The sequence below is a fragment of the Chiloscyllium plagiosum genome, chromosome 9 (assembly GCF_004010195.1).
Source record: "Chiloscyllium plagiosum isolate BGI_BamShark_2017 chromosome 9, ASM401019v2, whole genome shotgun sequence".
Lineage (NCBI taxonomy): Eukaryota > Metazoa > Chordata > Chondrichthyes > Orectolobiformes > Hemiscylliidae > Chiloscyllium > Chiloscyllium plagiosum.
In genome coordinates this window covers 29,504,657-29,528,629 of record NC_057718.1, presented here as the reverse complement: position 1 = coordinate 29,528,629, position 23,973 = coordinate 29,504,657, and the positions used below count along the sequence as shown (strand labels likewise).

Below are 23,973 nucleotides of genomic sequence, written 5' to 3'. Positions count from 1 at the left end.
CTTACTTTCTCATGTAAAGGAAGCTAAGAAATGACATATATTGAGGGATAGAAAGTATTGCATTTTTTATGTCAGAATATCTGCAGATTTTCTTTATAATTGAAAGAAATGAGTTGGACAGAATTGTCTGAAGTTTGGACTGCGTAGCCTGCTTGATTTAAATGCATTATTTGTGACATGGTTGTCACAAGGCCTATTTAATGTGTTAATAGCAGTTATGCTTTCAAGAAAAATTCCATTTACTGGATGCATTTTGCTGTTGTACGAGGACCTGGCTTGTGACATAATTTTCAACCTGAATTTGCTCAGATTACTGCTTCTCAACATTTGTCTTGCTTGTACGTGAATGGTGGTAACCTGGAATTTGCTGCTTGTAGAATGATGAATATAGAAACAATCAATTTCTGGAGGAAATTGGATGAGCACTTGAAGAAAATAAACTTGTAGAGCAGTTGGGACCAGGCAGAGGAGTGGGGCTTATTTTTCAAGGGCAAACTGGTATGGATTCGATAAGTCAAATGGCTGGCTCGTGTGCCAAAAATGACTCAATGATTCTGTTCTTCAGATTTGTTTTTTTTCCCATTTACAATCCGAAATTTGGAAAGGGGTAACATTACAGAGTATTTTCACCATGTGCTAATTGCATGGAAATTTTACTTAGTCATCCATACAATTTGAAGAAATTGCAGTGACAGCAATGAATGAACTAAATATTTTGAAAATAATTTAGAATTAGGATAACTAAAATGTTCAATTTTGACAAAACAAGTATTTGTGTAGCTTATTGAGTGTTTGTTAACAAGTTGCTGAAATTGCCAACCTGGATGAAGATTTGATTTCTGTTTGGGTGGGTTATTCAGGGTCATTGGGATCAGCTGAGATGAATGGAATGTATAAATTCAAGTATTAGGATGAAATGAGCAGATTTGTGATACCAATTGTATCAAGCATGCATTAGAATTAAATGTAAGGTCGGTATAGCTCGCTCAGCGTCCTTACAATCTTCCCAATTTGGTGCAGATGTAATTTAGCAATTTTCATAAACCTGGTCTAATGTGTTTGTTGAAAAACTGACTTAATCTAAGAAAGGTTTAAATAGCCCAAGTATTATGAAAAGAATTGTGTGCATGGTAATGTTATGGTTGAACTATTTCATAACCAGTGTATTGTGCACAAATACCATACAGTGCTCATTGAAATGATTTTTAACAAGTCAGTAAAATTATAGCTCTGGAAACTACTGTGAAATTAATAAATTTTACTTCACAGGTTCTACACATGAAGTAATTTTTCTCTTTCCAGGAGGGAGGAGTGATGCTTGAATAAGGGCATTTCAGTTTGGAGATGTTTTTCTTCCAAGCACTGCAGTTTCAATTCATATTCTGGTTTGTTGCATGTCCTCATGTTACTGTAGAAATAATTTGTGTGCATTATGAAGTTGTCTGGATTTTTTTTTGTTTACAAGGTCTTAAATAAAATTTAATTGACTGGCTTCTGTTTTGAACGAGCTTTGAGTCTGTGAAAAGGTCTTTTTTTAATTCCCTCTTAGACAGTGATTAGTAATCCTGCATCTGTTCTGTAGTTGTAGTTATGAGCGTCATTATCGACAGAGGTTACTGACTTAATTGTTTGTGTACTGCTAATTAGCAGCAGTTTTTCATTAGATGGAGAAGTTCTTTGCAAATAAACTGTCACGTCATTACTTTTAGATTAAGTGGAAACATTGAGTGGCAGCTGAGTGAATGTAACTGCAGCTGACAAATTTTTTTTAACATGATATAAACATTCTTCTTTAGCAAATAAGATCTGCCTCGGAATTTCAAGATTTTGGCTGCTGATGTAAATTATGAGGGAACTTGAACATAATTGTTTTCAATGGCAAAACAAGAATGAAACACTGATCTACATATATATGTAAAAGTATTTTTCAGCTAGAGAGAGAGGCCATAAAGCAGAACTTGAATTCATAAATTGCACAATAGTGCAATGCAATTTTTGTAACCATGAGGAGCGTGCAGACCTCAAGATATAAAAAGATTGAATTGTTTGAATCCAGAGCACACCAGCCTGAATAGCCATTTGGGCTTCAATCAATACCAAAACATCTGTTGTTGCTATATAAAGCAATCCAGGTTCACAGCTTAAAATTGGTGGTATATTTATGTAGATAGGTCATTAGTAAATATCGCCTTAGTGGCCCTTCTTTACTAATTTGACAAGTAATCTTTCAAGTACAAAATACTCTGCAAGCATGTGCTCATTCACCTTAACGTTTTTACTGTTCCATTTCCTGCCCACACAAAATATAGTAATGCATAAATGCAAAAATAAATATGAAGTTGTTCTGGGGCAAAATAGGAAAAAAGTGTTGTGACTTTAATTTAGAGTGACTTAGCCCCACATAGACATTTGTGCTCAAAGGGAAATCACTTTGGATTATCAGCAATGTAGCGCACTGCATAAAATATTGAAGGCTACTTTACTTTCTAAAGGTGGCACTTCAGGCTAGAAGAGCTTTAAGCAAATTTTACATTTACAAATAACTGACAGAGGTAGCTGATGAGCTGTGAACAGCATATGCTGCCTTACTTCAAGATGTCGCATAAGCTGACAAGTCCATTCCTAATAACAGAATTGTTACATTTGCTTCTGATGTGATTTAAGAGGAAGGAGAGCTGTAAAGTTTTGTTGTGTTTGAAGTCATCTTTCCAGTTAAATTGAAAATAGCATTTAAAATTGAAGGCAGCTTTAATTGTCCTGTATATTTTTGAATTGCGATTGTTTTTCTCTCTTGTCACTGAGTAATAAGGAGTTAGAGGTGAAATATGGAAGAGGGCTTGATTCTGAGCTGAGACAATAGATAAAGCAGACATTTTATATACCGCTAATTCTCAGAAAATTTGTTTCAAAGCTGGTTCAGAACAGATTGGGCAGTGGCAGTTAAAGTGTGTTTTAAATTCTCTTGACCTGTTGATTTACAATTTCGTTTGAAATTGGGTACCTCACCATTCTGAATAAAAACATTTATTCAGCTCAATAAAAGGTATTCTTGCCCAAAAAGAAACAGGGTGCTCAGGAAAATGTAAAGTTATTATTAACCCAAATTGTTCATTTTTTAATATTTGTAGACAATATAATTTGAGATTGGCACTCCTGATCTGCAAATATTTCCAAGGTCAGAAATTAGAGCTGAAACATTATTACGGCCATCAAAACTCCTCCATCTTTTTTCCCACTTGATAGCCTAGTACCTTACCCAAATGTTGCTTTTGTTAACCTTTGGTTTAACTTGCATGACAAACTCGAAGCCAGATCCACGAACTGATTACTTGCAACGAGAAACACAGCATTTCTGATCTTGCTGCTTGTTTGAACCTGTGACACCGTGTTCTTCTACTATGATTTAGTTGAGATTATGGTCCAGATTTACCTATTTTATTCTGTTTATTGTCTTGAATGTCTGAGTTTCACTCTGTTGCTTTCTTTCAAGACTTTCATTGTCAAATTCAAAGATCAGTCTTTTAAAACTGCAGATTAATGTTGTGGGTCTCTGGCCTTTGGCATTTTATGTAGAACTGGGCATAGCATTCATGGCAAGTCTTGATGGCAGTGCTTAACAGTTTGAGAGTGGCATCCATTAACTTGATCTTGACTGTACTGACTAGAAAGGTTTTTTTTGAGTATTGCTGCAAATAATGGATTTCCTAAGTTACATTTATACGATGTCTTTTAACTTCGTTTTTAACTTTGTTAGGTTTAGATGAAACATTGGACCACAGTCTGTATCTTCACTTAGGAGAGGTATAGCAACCCATGCTGTTTTTCCAGCAAGACACATAAAGGTCTTGGTGACCTGGTTGATATTTATCTCTCAACCGGCATCACTAATCTAGATTGTACCTTATTTGTTGCATCTTGCATAATACAGCACTTCATTCCACTTTTGAAGTGTTGCTGAACTTTTTCATCCAGCACTTATAAAGACAAATTAGAAACAGGCCAACTTTGAGGTATGTTAAACTCGGGACAAAAGCATGTTGATTGGTGAGCAAGTTAACACTGGCTGAGGCATTGCCTTGGTGGAGGTTTGTCGAATTACAGGCTTCCCAGCCTCCCAGCTAATAAAAAAAACGTGCAGATTTCACATATTTGTTTGCAGAGACTAGATCCCTGTGTCTGAATGTATGACACTACTTGCAATTGTCAGTAGATTATCAAAAATGTATTGGTAATTTGGCTGTTAGTATGCCTGGGTTGGTCAGTATATGCTGGCAGTTGCAAAATTGTGCCTAACAGTTGATGTTCTGTTTTGATTTTGTAAGCCTGGATTATTATGAACAACTGAAGAAGCAAGTTGTTTGATTCAATCAGTCAGTTGCTTGGATGTGCATCACACTTTTACTGAACTTTATTTGTAACATTTCCTTATTAAGTGGTATGCAAAATATCTTTTTGGGTTGATGGCAGCATCCTGTTCATGGAAAATACCACTCATGTGGCCACTGCACAGTAGCAATATGAAGCAGCTTATTTAAATGTTCAAACGTTTGGAGATGTTTCATCAATTTTCAAACAGTCACAGCAAGTATTTGTGCATTTGTCCTAATGAGTGTAAAATGAAAATATTCAATATGCAGCAATATTCAAATACTGTGCACCAAATCATTTTCCAAGTACTTCATGGCTTTGAAAACATTTTATAACTGTTTTCATTTGAAACAATTTTTCTGTCCTATTTGGTTGCATTTTGTTTTGGCTTGCATTCAGTTTCATTTGTTAACATTTTGTCCATTGACATTTTAATTCATTTTAATTTTTTTTTCATGCTATCTGGGCATTGCTGGGGAGGTAATCTTTTGTTGCACATGATTTCTTGAGGACTATTGAGATATGTTGAAGGTACTTTTTATGTAATTCATTTTGTCAGCACATGGCTAATTTCTCAATTTATTGATGCCATCAAATTTGGTGATGTATGTCAAATTTGTCAGTTTTCTTTGCAATTGTTAATCACGATTGGTAGCATCCAAATTCTAATAAATTTTTATGCTCACCACTTGGAGGTGGACAACTACGACAAAATTTGACACGATTGTATGTTCACCATGCTTAAACCCCTTCATTGTAAATAGAAATCAAGCCTTGCAACAATGCATTCATGTCTATTTGAAATGGAACTGGAGGTTTCAAATTTGGTTTGAACTTTTCCATTAAAACTCCCACTGTTGTGTTGCAAGTAAAATAATTTGTGAAAATAATGGGTGATGGACTTGAATATTTCGAAGGAGGTAGAGATGAAAATTATTTAATAAGCCCCAGTCAGATGTATTCACAGCTAATATTTCGATTTACAAATGGCTATTAATTTTCAGGGATCGTAGAAGTACTGAAGGCCATGCAGAATCTAGGAGTAGAACCTGATGTAGAGACCTACGCAAATTATGTGCAGTCGGCATTTGACAGCATTGAGACAGCTCGTATCCAGCTTGAGGTTTGTATTAACAATATCTCTTAATCAGCAATAACTTACATCATATGTAACCTTAGGGAAGTTAAAATATCCTGAGGCAAGCTCACTTCATATGAGCTTGCTTCCACTAAAATTGTAAATTGTTAGTGATTGTCTAAAGAAACAAGGATGACATTAGGAAATGCCTTTGTATCGAGTGGTTAGTAATGGAAATGCACTGCCTGAGTGTGGTGGAGGCAGGTGCAATCATGGTTTTCAAAATTAATTTGATGTTTGTGAAGATTTTAAAAAAGGTTGCTTGGTCACTAGGGAAAAGACAGGAGTGGAATTCACTTTGTACTTCTGACAGAGAACTGTTATAAGTGGAATGAGTTGAAAGGCACTATAACCATTCTGTGATTTATATGACCAAAGAACAGTTACAGCACAGAAAGAACCAATTCAGGACTGAATTTGTCTGCACTGGCTGAATAAATGATCTTTCCAGTACCTTGTCTGTAGCCTTGTCGATTACATTCCCTCAGGTGCAGATCCAAGTTCCTATTTAATGAGTTCAGGGTTTCTGCCTCAACTCCCAAACGTGGGCAGTGAATTCCAGATGTCCGCTACCCTCTGGGGGAAAAACCAATCCTGATGTTTCTAATCCTTCCACCAATCACCTTATCTGTGCTTCCTCTAAATGATCTCTCCACTAGGGGAAACCATCTCTGTCCACTTTTTCCAGCCCTTCATTAGTTTGCATCCCTCCATTTAATTGCTCCCCAGACTCCTTTGAAAGCAAAGCATCCATAGCCTTTCCAACCTTTTGCTCATACCTGCACTTTGCAAGCCTGGTAATATTTTTGGTAAATCTCGTGTGTTCTCTAGAGCAATTATGTCCTTCCTGTATTGTGGTGGTCAGAACCGTATTCAAAGCTCCAGCTGAGGCTTCATCTGAGGCTTGTGTAATTCCAGCATCACATCCTGCTTTTCTTTTATTGAATAGCTCTCCCAATAAAGAAGAGAATCCCCATATGCTTTCTTTAATACCTCATATATCCTGCCACCTTCAGGAACCTGTGGACATGAAGGACTCGAGTTGATTGCTTTTTTCTCCCCTTCTCAGTACCCTCCCTATTGGTTATTCCGTGTTTGTTTGTCCATTCCAAATGCGTAACCACTCGCTGTCCTAGGTTGAATTCCATTTGCCAATTTCTGCCCACTCAAGCAAACTGTTGATATGTTGCAGCAGTCGACAATTTTGGTCTGGAAATTCCCGAATTATGCCTCCTGCATTAAAGTCTAAGTAATTAATACATACTATAAACAGCAAAGGATCTGAAACTGTGACTTGTATAATACTACTGGTAACACGTTTTGATTCACAAAAATGTTGGTGAACCATTATCCACAAATCAGCTGTCTGTATAATCTATAAATATATCAATAACTAGGCTAAATGACAGGATACAATTAGTTCCTCACAATCTAACTTGCCTACAGAAACATGGCAGTAAGAATTGACTAAGATTATAAATTAGTAACATATATGGAATATTTTGATCTATCATCAGGGAGTGCTTCTGAATCATTCTTTTTCATTTCATTCATTAACTTGATGTGCAGCTGTTTGTCTGAATTTGATTGTATTAAACAGTTAAAATTTGTTTAAAAAAACCAAGATTAAGTTGCAATGCTGGTACTAAATGCATGTAACCGCATAAAGAATGTGTTTTGGAATTGTTGGGTTGATACTTAAAACACAAGCTTTGGCACATTAGCAAGACTTTTAAATGAGTGCCTCTTGCATAACAGAAATTTGCTTAATTAATTAGTTGAAGTCGATGTTGTCAGCTAAAGAATGGGAAATGTGGAGACATGATGGATGCTTTATTTATGAAGGAAAATGGATGTCTGGTCAACACAGTTGGATTTTATGCCTCTGAACTCAGAACAGAAGCTTTAAATGGACATTTGGACAAGGTTTATTCTATGTGTAAGTATTATAACATTCTACATAATCTGTATTTTACCAGATCGGATTTTAAAAATTGTTAAACAATTTGTGGTATGTTGATCTTGCTTTTCTTTTTAAAAAAGCTTTATCTTAAACACAACATCAAAAATTTCCTTAAAGCTGCTTTTGTTTGGCTGGGATTTCTTCAGCATTTTTGATGGAGTTGCAATAACAGCAGGAAATTTGAGGAAATGCAGCTTCAAAAATTTTATCATAAAATGTAAATACAAAGTAAGAAATAATGTAAGAATTGGTATACATGATATGTTATGAATGTTATCAATTTTTTAAAAAGTACTGAATTATACAAAAACTGATGTTTTTGATGTAATGTTAAATAAGCTTAATTCTATCAATATAAGTTATTGATCTTACATATATAGCATCTATGACCAGTTGCTACAAATTTCTAACTTTCTGCTCGGCTTCTCATGCGACTTCTATCCTTATCATCTGATCATCATCAATATATTAGGAGCGTTGAAAACAACGAATAGAGTATTATTCTATGGTGGTGTTGCTGTTTCACTTTGTAATATTCTAAATTCACAATATATATTTTTCTCTTGGTAGTATCATTACCAGAAAACCCAGCAGTGGATTTGAGCAGTTTCAGGGGCAGTCTTATTTTGGGATTCAAAAGGTAAGTTCATAACATTTTCAAAAAAATGAATATGAATTGTTTGGGAGCCCATAATACTGTATATTATGAATATAATTGATCCAGCATGTACAATACCATACTCCAATGAAGCACAAATATTTATGTTAAATTTTTTAATGTTTGGTCATTCAAATATTCGAAATGATAAATATGCTTCAACCTGTGACATTATTGCATTTTTTATTTTCTATACCAACATGAAACACGTTACTGACAAAATAGATCGATCAAGCTCTTGAATCTTTCCAATCTCTTCAATCACAAATACATATCTTGTCCACATGTGTGTATTCTTATTGTATATGCTACCAACCAAACTAACTTTGAATCAGACAATATTGTGCTCGATAGCATTCTTGCAAAATCGACTTCATCTTCTGTAAAACAGGCTCTGAATAACCCATGCCGGAGATAGGTACTAATGAAGTTGAATGCCTGTTCGGGTTAACTGAGCAACAAATTGCAGATAATCTAACTGAGTGAAACATCTCTGCCACAAATGCGGGTTAGGAAGCTTCAGAGTGCTCTGAAAGAAAAACAAGAGTCAACTTAAACATTGGGTGGTATCCTGAAGATCTGAAGAAAAGGCCCAGGGGTAGCTTCTTTGGAATCATCCAGTGTGGTGATGTGGGTTGTAAGAGGGCCATTGCCTGAGATGATATGGCTGTATTCAAGTAACCTATTGATCTGAATAATGGTGGAGAGATGTTGGAGGTGGATGGGTTATTTGCAGTACCAAAAGACTGCAGAGAGTTCAAGGACTGATGATATATCATGTCTGAGGTAATAGAAAAAAAGGAGAATCGAAGGATGAGAAAGATAGGAGTGGATTCGAGATTGAGGGGAATGGAAGCTTAGCAAAGACTGGTAATTTGCAAAAACAGATGGCTGGATTAGAGAAACATTTGAAAAATGACATAACGGATTAATCCCAGCTATGTAACATCTTATTTTGAAAGCTGAACTTTTTTTTATTGTAAAAGCATTCTCTCAATGTGGTAGGTGAATTAGATCTTTAGGAGAGTGACCAGGAATGAGAGAGCTACATCGGCCTGGGGCATTCAGTTGAATTGTACGTGCTCCAGAAGACATAAATTTATTCTGTGTATATTTCAAACTTGAAAGTGTGGTGCTGGAAAAGCACAGCAGGTCAGGCAGCATCCGAGGAGCAGGAGAATCGACATCTATTTCTGACAAAGGGTTTATGCCCAAAATATTGATTCTCCTGCTCCTCTGACCTGCTGTGCTTGTCCAGCACCACACTCTTGGCTCTGGTCTGCAGCATCTGCAGTCCTCTCTTTCTCCTTGTATATTCGGAACAACCTGGCAAATTTTATCAGTCAGGAATTACACAAAATAATGGCAATGACCTGGCTTCCACAGCTCTCTGTGGCAATGGATTCCACAAATTCACTACTCTCTGGTAAAGAAGTTTCTTCTAACTGTTCTCAAGGGTCTTCCCTTTACCCACTGCCACTTCCCTTTAAAGTAAAAACATACTATGCTTATGTCAGATTATATGCTTATGATTTAGGAGATTCTGGAAAATAGTTAAAACTAAGGTTTGCAGTTTTTTTACAAATGAGCTATAATTGGCTGCACTGTCATCTTAAATGCAATGTTCAATGTAACAAGCATTTTAATTAATCAACAAAACTTTGCCTTTGCAAATATATCTTTAATAGTTTTGTACTGCAGTGCGTTGGTTGCATTAAAGTATATGCCTTTCTGTTTGAATACTAAGCGTTCCCATTTAATTTTAGAACAGGGGCACAGATTGGAAATGTGTGACTTATTCTCATTTGCATTTCAGAGGATTAAAAAACAAATTTAACATAAATAAAGAACACACATGCTTGCAATTATTAAGTAAGGGTTCTGTCTCATGGGTATTCAAGGTTTTTGTTTCAAGTGCATATTTATAAAAGGCCTTTGAAGGATGTGAATTTGCACTCACTTCTGTTTTGCTGCCAAACTGCAGAGCGATCAAATTTTACCTTTGGTTAAATTCAAAATTGATTGAATGAAAATGGTAAGGAACAATTAAGTGGTATTTGGAAATATGGTAACCAGTATTAACTAGAGCAGTTTGAGCTCAACTGGTTCGTGTCTTAGAGACACACCAAAGGAGCACAAATTAGGCCATCTGGCCCTCTGAGTCCGATCTGCTATTCAATCAAGGCTGAAAAGTTTTTCACCCCCATTCCCCTGCCTTCATCCTGTAACCTTTGATCTCCTTGACAAACAAGAACTTATCTATCTCAGTCTTAAATATACTCAATGACCTGGCTTCCACAGCCCTCTGTGGCAATGCATTCCACAGATTCACTACTCTCTGGGAAAGAAGTTTCTTCTAATCACTGTTCTAAAGGATCTTCCGTTTACTCTGAGGCTGTGCCCTCGAATCCTCGTCTCTCCTGTCAATGAAAATCTTCCCAACGTCCACTCTGTCCAAACCGTCCAGTGTTCTGTAAGTTTCAATCAGATCTCCCCTCATCCAAACTTCAAGTATAATCCCTGAGTCCTCAAACATTTTTCATGTGTTAACCTTTCATTCCTGGGATAATTCTCATGAACCTCCTCTGGACCCTCTCCAGGGCCAATGCATCCTTCCGAAGGTATGGGGTCCAAAGTTGTTCTGCAGCACAGTAAAAGGCCCATGTGTGCTAGTTAAAAATAGCTGCCTAACTATTCTAATTCCATTTTTCAGCCATGGCATTTTTATGCCTTGGCATCGCAAGTCTGCATCTGAATACTACTAAAATGTTATGAGGGTTTCTGCCTCTACGATCCTTACAGGCGCTGAGTTTCAGATTCCCACCACCTGGGTTAGAGTCATGGAGTCATAGAGATGTACAGCATGGGAACAGACCCTTCGGTCCAACCCGTCCATGCTGACCAGATATCCCAACCCAATCTAGTCCCGCCTGCCAGCACCTGGCCCATATCACTCCAAACCCTTCCTACTTATATACCCATCCAAGTGCCTCTTAATTGTTGCAATTGTACCAGCCTCCACCACTTCCTTTGGCAGCTCATTCCATACATGTACCACCCTCTGCGTGAAAAAGTTGCCCCTTAGGTCTCTTTTATATCTTTCCCCTCTCACCCTAAACCTATGCCCTCTAGTTCTGGACTCCCCCACCCCAGGGAAAAGACTTTGTCTATTTACCCTATCCATGCCCCTCATAATTTTGTAAATCTCTATAAGGTCACCCCTCACCTCCGATGCTCCAGGGAAAACAGTCCCAGCCTGTTCGGCCTCTCCCTATAGCTCAAATCCTCCTACCCTGGCAACATCATTGTAAATCTTTTCTGAACCCTTTCAAGTTTCACAACATCTTTCTGATTTTTCTTGATATCTCCTCTAAACTCCCCACCCCTTATTTTAAATCTATGGCCTCTGGTCATTTAATACTCTGTGAAAGGGTAATATTCCTTCCTGTCTATGCCCCTCACAATTTCATATATGTCAATGATGTACCTCTCAGTTGCCTCTCCTCCAAGGGAAAGAACCCATCTATGCAAACCTAAACCTTATAGGTAATATCGTGGTAAATTTACTCACCATCTTCTCTAGTTGCATCACATCCCTCCCATAATGTGGATTCCAGAACTGTGCACGAGCTGGGCCTATCCAATGTTTTTATGCAGTCCTCGCATAACCTTCCTGCTCTGAAAGTCTGCCTTAGCTAATAAAAGCAAGTCTTCCATATACCACCTTAACCCATGCGACCTTGATAGATTGGTGAACATGCACACCAAAGTCTTGCTGATCTTGTGTGCTTCCCAGGGTTTTACAGTTCATCAGGTGGTCCCTTGCCTTACTTACCTTGCCCAATTTGGAGTATTGTGCACAGTTTTGCGCCCCATATCTCAAGAAGGATGTATTGCTCCTGGAATATGTTCAGAGGAGGTTCACAAGAATAGTCCCAGGAATGAAAAGCTTAAGCTCTGAGAAATGTTTTGAGGACTCTGGGTTTATACTCGATGGAATTTGGAAGCATGAGGGGTATCTAACTGAAAGATACTGATTGGTCAGGATAGATGTTGAAAAGATGTTTCCATTGGTCGGAGAGACTAGAACCGGAGGGCATAGCCTTAGAGTAAAGGGAAGACCATTTAGAATGGAGACAAGGAGAAACTTTTCAGCCAGAGAGTTGTGAATCTATGAAATTCATTGCCACAGAAGGCTGTGGAGGCCAGGTCATGAGTATATTTAAGACTGAAATAGGTTCTTGAGTGTCAAGGGTTACCGGGAGAAAGTGGGAGAATAGGGTTGAGAAACCTATCAGCCATGATTGAATGGTAGAGCAGACTCAATGACCTGAATAGCCTAATTTCTGCTCCTATGTCTTGTGGTCTAATGTGCACCATCTCACATTTACCAGATTGAATTCCATTTGTTACTGATTAACCTTTCTGACCAGCTTGACAATATCCTCCTGAGATATAAAGATTTCCTCACATTGCACCACCCAACCAGCTTCTGTTTTATCAGAGAGCTTACTGATCAGCCCTTCTGCATTGAATTCTAAATCATTTACACATTCCACAAACAGCAGGGATGCCAACACTGATCTGTGTCGAATCGTGCTTTCCTCGACACATGCTTACAGTCAAAACAGTCCTTGACTATCACTTTCTGCTTCCTGCCACTGAGCCAATTTTGGATCCAAGTAACCAAATTGTCGTCCTCTGCACACCTGGTCAACTGGTTGGCAAAAGTCCACAACATGAACCTGCACTCTAATGACAGATTAACAAATAACTAATATTATAAAGCTGCCGATGAGGCAATTGGAATTTTTTTAAAAAGCCATTTTAATTATTTAGATTATGGGAATGGCAGAGGGTGATCGAACCTGGACAGTCCTAGTCCATGCTGTGTTGTAGTTGCTAACCCTGTTCATTTACCTATTTGTTACTGTCATTGTCCATCTTGCTTCTAGCCTGTACCATAAAGCTCTTATTCATGTTACTGCTAATTTTCCCTTTAATACATGACCAAAAGCATAAAATAAACCACACAGTTTTAAAGGCAAGCTTTTTTGTATTTTTTGATGATTAAAATCCAACTATAATGTTGATTTTGATGCAGTACTTCGTGAAATTTGCCATGTTGTTGAAAGTGTAATTGGACATTTTGTTTCAGGACTTCTAAAGCTGTTTGGTAGTTCTGCTCTTCGTGGTCCTCTGTAGTGTTTTTTGAGATAAATATAATTGAAATATAATTCTTTATGTTTTGCTGCCCTCTGCAGGTCTGAGGATTTTGATTTTCTTGCCAAGGTAAGTGCTGGGAAATAAATAAATTGACGGCTGTAATGACCTATCAGAAGTATGAATATAAATTACTTAATTTAATCATTCAATTATGCTAGAATTTTGATAGGCATAAAACTTTAAATTTTCTGTGTTTAAAACTTGCTCCATTTTTTAATAAATCATTGATTAACTGCTAGGTTGAAATGTTGAATTTGTATGAATACTTAACCTGTCAAATTCCTTTGCAATTAATTTAAAACTGACATGCATTTAAAGGTTACACTGACTATTCATGTTTCTATAACCTAGTTGGTGCTTTAGTATCAGGATGGTTAAATACAATTTTGTGGTAAAAGCATGTGTGTCATTGGGAGATAGTCTCATTTTGTTCAGTTTTATTTCCTAAAGAAAGTCAGCTATTGAGTGGACGCTGTTCTGTCCAGCATTTTACAGATGAAAAACCACAATATAGTGTTGATTAATACCTTTGTAGAAAAGTGCTTTGTTATTTAGAAAATACAATTTCCAACACTGCTTATTCTTGCGTACTACTTCCACCTACAATATATTATTATTTTGTTTTTTCAGATAACAGAATTGTTGTACAAAGATGAGCGTTATTGCCAGAATTCTCCAGGACCGACTGGTAGTGTTTCAATTTCCTTGATTGTAACTTGCCCACAAATCCGTTCTACCTAATGATGGGGCTCGAGAGATGACAGGAGTACACTGATTGCTTTTTTTTATAGTGAAAAATTTAAAGTGTGTAGTCAGAAAACCTTTCAGTATCTTTCTGTTTTATGTGAGTTTTTTTATTAATCTAAAACTTAAAATGTTTTTTGTATTTGTAGCTTTTGATCATCTTAACTTAAACTAAGAAATTTATGGATTTACTGAGAAACAACATGCTTGTGCCAAATATTGACATTGGACAATATGTTGGTGAACATTCATGGGATTTCTACGTTTAACTTCTATTTAGCTTCCTTCATTTGAGTTGTTTGCTGTATATATGCTGCTGAGCAGCACTATCCACATGCCTCATTGATGATTGTTGCTATCTCAGATACAGAATCCTGAGCCCTGACAAACGATTTGTGGTAGATTAGTCTTGATAATGCAACAATCTCAATAATTTTGTGGCTCGATTATCTTGTTTCTCTTCCCTCTTTCTTACAGAAGCTGTTGGCTATTTTCTTTATAATTTGATTGACAGCATGAGTGACTCTGAGGTGCAGGCCAAGGAGGAGCATTTGAGACAATACTTCCATCAGTTGAACAAGATGGTACAATTTCATTTTAGCTGCATAATGCATGTCATGTTTGACATGTATCTATTATACTTAGAACTGCTGCTTTTAAGTACACTAGGATCTCATTTACTGACATGGTTAGAGTTGAAGAAGCAAATTACATTTCAAATAATTCCAGTTAGAGAATTTCCAGCTATTTCCTTCAATAACAGTTAATTTTAAATGTTTTTTTCAGGATGTAGTAATTCCAGCAAATATCTACAAAGGAATTCGAAATTTGTTGGACGCTTATCACATTCCTGAGTTAATTAAGGTGATTTGCATTTGTCATTTATCTTGTATAAAGATATTTTTCTGCATGGAAATTACTGTATTATTGTGTCATAATATTGTAACGTTTAAAGTACTGTATCTTTTCAAACTTTTATAGAGGGTTATTTAGGAAGGCCATACTTGAAAGAGGACTCAGTCTTCATTTAATGTCATAGATTGTTACCGGCTGGGAAGAGGCTCTTTGGCCCATCATGTCCATGTCAGTCATTAAGCACCAGTTTTTTACTTTTTTACCACTTGGTCTATAGCACTGGATGGTATGGCATTTCAAGTATTCATTGGAATACCAGTAAAGTTTTGTGATGGTTCCTGCCTCTATTGCCCATTTAGGCAGTGAGTTCCACATACACACACTTCTCTGGGTGAAAAAAATTCCTAGAAAGTTCCTGCCCCTTAATTGAATAAAAGCTTCTTCCTATCTGCCCTATTTATGCCCCTCACCTCAGTATTCCCTACTCTAAGGAAAATATTCCAACCTATCTAATCTATCTTCCTTGCAAAAATACCTCAGCCAACCTGGCTCAGTGGTTAGCACTGTTGCCTCACAGCACTAGAGACCCAGGTTTGATTCCAGCCTTGGGTGACTGTCTGTGTGAAGTTTGCACATTCTCCCCGTGTCTGCGTGGGTTTCCTCCGGGTACTCCGGTTTCCTTCCAGTCCAAAGATGCGCAGGTCAGGTGAATTGGCCACGCTAAATTGCCCATAGTGTTAGGTGTATTAGTCAGAGGGAAATGGGTCTGGGTGGGTTACTCTCCGGAGGGTCGGAATGGTTTTGCAGGGCCGAAGTGCCTGTTTCTACACTGTAAGGAATCTAATCTAAAAAAACTAGTCTAATGTAGTGTGGCAACCAGAACTGCACGCAGTACTCCAGCTGTGACCTAACTGATATCAGTCAGGTTCTGAGCTCATTTGCTGTGCAGTGAACACAGACGGGTGTATGATTTTTTAAAAATCGTATCCATGATTACTTTTTAAGATGGCATGCATGGAAATAGGTAACAGAGGTTACCTGTCACCCTTAAATCCACAGAAATTGCACTGTCTTTAAGATGAAGCAAGAAAATGGAAATAACTCAGTTGTTGCATTTTTATCACCAATGAATCTACTTTGCATGTGTTTTTGCACAAAATAGGTTCCTGTATTACTTCTGTTGTGTAGAATGCGGTTCATACATTTGACATGGGTCCATCTTAAAAGGCACTCAGCTTGTGTAAATAATGTAATAGTGTTTTTTTTTTGTATACAGAACAAATCAGCTTTTAAATACCAAATCAACCCAACCTGACAACCGAAGGTTATTAACCCGCCTAAACTAATGCCTATGTCACTCTGCATTTGTAAAGTTAGATATCTTGACCAGACTCTGTAATTAGACCTGACATAGTAACACTTTTTTTCAATGATGAGATCTTTGAAAATAGTATTTCTCCTGATAATGTGCTTACTTGAGTATAGCATATTGACCAGGTATGTTGCAGATCAGAACATTATGTAGTTCTTCCATGTACGTCCAGCACTGTGCCTCATCTGAAACTTAACAAAATGTTTTAAGCATAGATTCTGTAGTTGAGCATTTTTGAGATGCCTTTGCCTCCATTTCATGTATTCAGTATCCAATCAGCATTGACTCAAACATCTCTGGATCAGTAACTGGGCTTCTTTTTGTGTTTCCTCTTTGAATGTGAGAGAATGGAATTAACAGAAAAATGAGATTTTTCTTGGATTTCTTTTGATTTGTGGATTTTATTTGTTTAGGAGAGGCGGGTGAGTTGGTGATGAACTGAAGTGAAATTACACTGCAGGCTTAAGCAATTTCTTCCTTTGTCCTTCTGTTACAGGAGTGCGTCCACAAATAAAGATGCCTGAGCATTTTAAGAAATTTGAATCCAAGTTTTTATCTTTTAATTTATTGAATCTCTATCTCCAGCACTTTCTAACCCACAGGGAAAGTGAATGAGAAGCATTGAATGCTTCATTTTCTAAATTCAAGAATTGTTGTTTTTCAGGATGTCATTGTTTTAGTTGATGAACAGGATAAGCTGTCTGCTGCTGACCTGCCAAAAGTGAGTACAAAGTTCATATTGAAGCTTTGAAAACAATGTTTTCATATGAAAACTGAAGCCTGGCCTAATTAAACTGTTAGTCTAATTTAACAATGAAGCTAATTTATTCATGCAAACTGCAGTCTTACTGAAGTAGTTGATTAACCAGCCTTAGAAGCCTTGTGTTATCTTTTTTTCATTTGGTTGGGTACATTCAACGAATTATTTGTCTCTGCATTTATGTATATTTTCATTATCCTCCAGCTCAATCTGCTGTGATAGCTGAATCTTGTCAGATGTATGCCAAAGGTGTTTAATAGACAGCTGCAAAAAATTACCAAAGTGTGTAAAGGTGTAAGAGTCTCTCCTTGAAACCAGAAATGCAGCAGGCGTTTTTAAAGTCAGGAACTGAACAAACTGGAATAACTGGCACATAGTGTTGGGTATCTTGATAGATTTTGGAGAATATACATTACTGGTGTCATAGGATTTGATGTTGTTTGTTTCAAAGCAAGCAATTTTTAATTTATTAGGCAGTGTAAAGGTGTGAATAGATATATATTTTGGTTTCTTGGCCCATTAAGTTAAAATCCGGATATTACAGTGAGAAGAGAGTTTACATGTTACAATAGCAACTGAGATTTATATTGCCCCTTCTTCATAATAATGATCCCAAGGTGCTCAAACAAAATATGATGCTTAGTCACATCTGGAAAATAAAATGACCAAGATTAATGAGTTACAATTTGGAATCTTTCAAGAAGGATAGCAAAATGGAGAGAGGAAGAGGTGAAGGAGATGCTAATCCCAACGGAAGCTGTGGCCGCCAATACAAACAAATGAGTTCAGAGAAGACGTAGGCCATTTGGCCCCTGGTGTTTACTCTGCCATTTAATGCATTTTGCTGCTTTAAAAATATTCAAAGACTCTGCTTCCACTGTATTTTGAGGAAGAGAGTTCCAAAGATACGTGACTCAGAAAAAACATTCACCTCAGCTGTCTTAAATAGTCGATTCCTTATTTTTAACTATGTTTAAATATAAATTAGGAGCAGGAGAAAGCCATTCAGTCCCTTAAACGAGCTCTGACATTCAGTAGGATATTGTTTTTTTTTAAATGAATTTATAGCATGTGGCAATCATTAAGTAGGCCAGCATTTAGTGCCCATAAGAAGATTGTAGTGAGCTGCTGTCTTAAACTACTGCAAGTCATTAGGTGTAGGTAAACCACAATGCCATTAGAGAGGGAGTTCTTGGGTTTTGATCCAGTGACACTTATGGGGTGGCAATATATTTCCAAGTCTGGGTGGTGGATGGCCTTTTGGAGGGGTCGGCGGGGGGGGAATGGCTGGCACATGGAAGTGGTGGTGTTCCCGTATACCTGTTACCTTTGTCCTTCTAGATGGTAGACGTCATTGACTTGAGAGGTAACTGTCTAAGGAGCCTTATAGATGGTTTGCACTGCTGCTACTCAGTATCTGGTGGTGAAGAGGATGAATGATTGTGGATGTGTTGCCAGTCAAGTGGGCTGCTTTGTCATGGGTGACATCAGTGTTGCTTGAGCTACACGTATTCTATTACAGTCTTGACATGTGCCTTATTGCTGGTGAACAGGTTTTGGGGAATCATTAGGTATGAGGTACTGGCTACATTTTGATTGTAACCTCAAATCTTCATTCTGTTTGATAACCTCACACCCTCATGCCTAACAAGAATTTGTGCCTTAAAAAAAAAATCAGGACTCTGCTTCCCTAATCTTTTCAGAAAGACTGCTCCAAAGAAATTTGATAACCCCTTTCTCTAGATTGTCTATACATCCACACTGTCAAGACTTTTAAGGATCCTGTAAGTTTCAATCAAGTGACTGCTTATCTCTCCATATACAAGCCCAGCCTAATTAGCCATTCCACATTATAGTACAGCAAACATACTTTGAACTGTTTCTGATGCATTTACATGCATCATTAAATAAGGAGACTGATATTGTACACAATACTTCAGATGTGGTCTCTCGAAGTATGAACTCCTACTTTTGTATAACTTAATGACCGTTTTTTGTATCATCAGCAAGTATAGCTACTACACTGCCAATTCCTCTTTCAAAGTCAGTTATATGAGGTCCCAGCACTGATCCCTGCAGCCTACCACTCATTGCTGTTTGCCAACCAGAAAGTTAGCTTTTTATGTTGACTTTGTTTCCTATCAGCCAGAATATCCGCCATAATGCCAATATATTATCCCATACACCATGAACTATTATTTTCTGTAATAACCTTCGATGTGACATCTTAGCGAATACAACACACCCACAGATTCCCCTTTATCCATAGCATGTTATTTCTTTGAAGAACTCCACTACATTGGTTAAATTGGCTTCTCTTTCAGAAAACATGTTGACTGCCTGATTACCTTGTCCAATGTTTCCAAGTGTCCTGCTATAATATCTTTAATAATAGCTACTAACATTTTCCCCTTGACGGATAAAAATAGTTTTCTACATTCTGTCCCTGTTCCTTTTGCATAAACGCTATTGTTATCTTCCAGTGTCATGGCCCTTTTTTGCAGATCTCGAGAATACTTTTAATTTTCTAATAATACAATCAACTGTCACACTTTCCACTTCTTCAAATATGCATGAATGAAGTCCATCAGGACTTGTCAAACATAGCTCAAAAATTTATTCAGTCCTGCTTTCCTGCTTATTGTAATTTGTTTGAGCTCCTCTGTCTTTTTCTATTTCCTAATTACAAGCTGTTTCTGGTAGGTAAAGTTGTCATAGGATCAAAGGGCTGCTGAGTCATGAGAAAGAGAGAGATGACTGGTGGTGGTTTAATCTGAGGGGTGTGACAGCTTGAGAAGGGACGAAGTTGAGAAGATGTGATCTTCTTGGTGATCTCCACTGGTATGGGAATTGAATCCATACTGTTGGCATCACTCTGTATCACAAACCAGCCATCCCACCAACTGAGCTGACCTCTATATGAAGACTGATGCAACATTGCTATTCAAATTATCTTCTAACTGCTTTATTTTTATTAATGTTTACCCAGATTTATTTTATAACCACTTTATAAAAAACAAAATATTCTTCTAAGTTCTTGCTAGCTATTTTTTTTATTTCTAGGTAGTTTTCTCATGCTCTACTGTGCTGTAATTTTGCCCTGATATGTATTTTAATCATCCTTTGCTGATCTTTATTTTCTGGTTCAGTCTTATGGCCTGCAACTTGGCTTGGCATAATTATATGCATTATGCTTACATTTGATATACTATCTTTGACTTTTTTTTAGTTAACTTGGATGGCGAGTTCCATCCCACCTCTTTAGAATGCGTCTGTTCTGAAATATTCCAGTGCATGTCTGTTGTCTATCCCCTAAATAATTTGTGATTTTGTTTTAACTCACACTCCTTTTATATCATAATAATTGCCTTATTTAGATTTCAAGTACTGGTCTTGGATCCACTCTTCTCACCCTCAAACCAAATATAAAATTCATTCCTATTACGATCACTGCACCTAGGTGCACCTTCACTATGAGATTATTAATTAATCCCTTCTCATTGCACAATTTCAGGTCTAGCATAGCCTGTTGTCTATTTGCAACTAGAATGTGCTATGCTAAAAAAACTATCTTAAAGACATTCTGTGACCTGTTCATCTAGTCGACCTTTATCCTGCTGTTTTTCTCAGCTCCATATGTAGACTAAAATTACTCCATGCTTATTGCAATACCTTTTTGGCAAGCTCCTATTATTGCTTTCTTTTCACTCTGCCCTACCATGTGGTTACAGATCGGGAGCCTGTACAACTCTCCCACAGTGACTTCTTGCCTTTCATTTTTATTCGAAGTGCTTTTGCATCTTTTAAGGCCATCTCTCTCTATTGTACTAATATCGTGATTAATTAATAAAGCCGTCCTTCCACTTTTTCCTGTCCTTCCTAAATGTCGTGTATGCTTCAGCATTAAGGTCCCAATTCATGTCATCCTGCAGTTACATCTCTGTAATAACTATTCAGTTGTGCTTACTTAATTCTGTTAATTCTGTTAGTGCTGTTAGTTCATATGTTTTGTTTCTAATGCTACATGCATCATTTCTTTAGTTATGTATTTTTTTTAATCTTTCTCCTTACATTGATTTATTCTTAGATTTATGCTCCAGCTCTTTCTGTTATCATTTACTTATTATATTACTATTTTTATCTAACTACCGTCCTCTACTCTTATTTCATCCTTCTAATTTTGATTTTTAGTTTGAAATCTCTCAACTTCCCTAGTTATGTTATTTTTTAGGATCCTGATCCCAGAATAATTCAGGTATAGACTTTCTGAATGGTATTGATCTGCTTTCTACAGTACTGGTAGCAGTGTCCACATGCCTGAATCCACATCTCTCACAAAGGTTTTTGAGCCAATAATGCAGCAGTTGAAACTAGGGGTGCTGAAGTGACCCGAATAGGCATATCTTGGAGGATTGTTGTGAACTAGAGGAAATTACAAGGTTGAGAAGGATGCAGCCACAGAGGAGTTTTGAAACAATGATGACAATTTAAAATCAAGAATTTGCTTGACCAGAAGCCACTGTACATCAGCAAGGGTGGGAGTACAGTTAAATGAGACTTGATGCAAGTTCAGCTTCTGTACTTGTCCATTTGCAAGTCAATTTGTACGCAAGTTGGGACACAATAAAAGACAAAACAAAATAGCCATTTGTAAGTGCAAGGAAACGTTCATATTTCATATTGTAAATCAAGGAGCCCCAATAGTTAAATGTTAAGATATTGAATTCATGAAAAATAGTTTCAGCAGCAGAGGAGCTGAGACAAGAATTGATTATGAAAGTCAACACAGACCAAAGGACCATAACCTTCTCTCTCATTGGAGAGGGGTGACTGGTGGTGAATTTAACTGAGGTTCACCATGCCTCAGGTGAGGGCCAAGTTGTGAATATGGGATCTTCGTGGTGACCTTCATCAATATCGGAAATGAATCAATATGGGACATTTAGGAAGGACAGGGGAAAAAGTAACTTTGTTAATTAATGACGGGATTAGTACATTAAAGAGGGATGGCCTAGTATCACCATCCAGCCAACTGAGCTAATCAATTCCATAAGAACTAAGGATGTTAATGAGCTATTGACCAGGTTGACATCATGTGGCCACTATAGCCTTGAGGAGTCAAAGTGGAGCATACTAGCTTAATAAATAACTTGCCGTTACAGAGCAAATGATCAGTTTGGCTATTAGGTAAACCTGTTTTTGATGTGGAAGTAAATTGAGTCTACCCTACTAAACAGTCCAGTAACAAAGGCAGCAAGTAATATTAAAGAATGGAATATGATAGGAAACCCCCTCACATTCTTCCCCACCAACCTCCGCATACATTGCATCATCCTCCGCCACCTGCAAACCCCCAACACCTTATCTTCACCATGGACATCCAGCCCCTCTACACATTTATCCACCATGATGAAGGCCTTCATGCCTTCCATTTGTTCCTCTCACACCGATGTAACCAGTACCTTTCCACTGACACTCTCGTCAGCCTGGCTGAACTGGTCCTCACCCTCAACAACTTCTCCTTCCAATCCTCTCATTTCCTTCAAACCAAAGGGGTAGCCATGGGCACCTGTATGGGCCCCAGCTCTGCCTGCCTCTTTGGGTACATGGAACAGTCTACACTCCATGGCTACACTGGCACCATTCCCTACCTTTTCCTACGCTACATCGATGACTGTATTGGCGCTACCACGTGCTCCCACGAGGTTGAACAATTCGTGAATTTCATAAACATCTTCCACTCTGACCTCAAATTCACCTAGACTATTTTGGACATCACCTGCCCCTTCTTGGACCTCTCCACCTCCATCGACTAAACAAACATGGACATTTACTACAAAACTACCAACTCCCACAGCTACCAGACTACACCTATTTCTTGTGAAGTTATCATCCTTTATTCCCAATTCCTCTGCCTCCACTGCATCGCCTCCCAGGAGGGCCACTTCTACCTTAGAACATCCCAGATGGCTTCTTCCTTCAAGGATTGCAATTTCCTCTCCCACACAGTCAACGATGTCCTCCAGTGCATTAACAGTTCAAATTATTTCCTGTTATCTAAATGGCTATTTTTTTCCATTTCTAAGTCAGTAACAAATAAAATTTTTATTTGTCAGGGGTCTGAGGAGAAAATTGCTGCCCTGGAAGCAAGATTGGCAGAACTAAAAATGGACAATAAACCTATTGGAGAGACGGTGAAGCAACTAATCCTATTGCTTTGTGGAGCTGAGGTATTGTATATAGAATAATATCATGTGTTCTTTGTGTGAAGGTGCGTCAGTAGTTCATTGTCTGCTGTTGCTTCATCATGAGCTGCCACCTTAGCAGTTTTTGTCCATGGTGAATTGTCATTGCTTTTAATTCTCAGGGGCAGGGTTAGGCAGCAGGTCCATAGTCTGTCTTCATTTAGAATGGGAACCAAACCTGTGATGTTGGTGTTATTCTGAACGTCACACTAGTAAACAGAACTAGACAACCCATATAAAAGAATAACCTTTTGAAATGTTACTGAGCAGAGTTTTCAACTTACAAAATTTTTTCTCATTGAATTATAATGCTGGAACAGGATTTCCACTCCTTTACAACACCCAATTGACCAGAAGCATTCTGTTTGTCAGAAATTTTCAGCACCACTTCCCCCTTCTATGAAATGTTAAGAAATGTCCTTGGCCAAGCGTTACAGTTTCAAAATGCAAGTGCGTGTCCAGAAGCACAGCAGCCTCATAGATATGATGAGTGCCAGGGATGCCATTCTCTCTGTGGATGCCCAATGAGTAGAGAGTTGTATCAGGAATAGTGCATACAGATTGTAGTTGGAAGCATTGTTCTGCAAACTGCTTATTCTGACTATACGTGAACTAGAGCCTCTGGGAAGGTAACCTCAAGTAAC

At 37.6% G+C, this 23,973-nt stretch overlaps 1 protein-coding gene across 1 annotated transcript in view; it reads left to right on the top strand.

The window, feature by feature from the left end:
- lrpprc (leucine-rich pentatricopeptide repeat containing) overlaps positions 1-23,973 on the top strand; it is a 143,150-nt gene that overhangs the window by 58,248 nt on the left and 60,929 nt on the right. Inside the window, exons 12-20 of the mRNA XM_043695628.1 lie at positions 5,373-5,491; positions 7,352-7,445; positions 8,040-8,109; positions 13,392-13,419; positions 13,984-14,041; positions 14,575-14,681; positions 14,884-14,961; positions 16,989-17,045; positions 23,201-23,314. Coding sequence (XP_043551563.1) covers positions 5,373-5,491; positions 7,352-7,445; positions 8,040-8,109; positions 13,392-13,419; positions 13,984-14,041; positions 14,575-14,681; positions 14,884-14,961; positions 16,989-17,045; positions 23,201-23,314 — 725 coding nt within the window. The remainder of the gene's footprint in view (positions 1-5,372; positions 5,492-7,351; positions 7,446-8,039; positions 8,110-13,391; positions 13,420-13,983; positions 14,042-14,574; positions 14,682-14,883; positions 14,962-16,988; positions 17,046-23,200; positions 23,315-23,973) is intronic.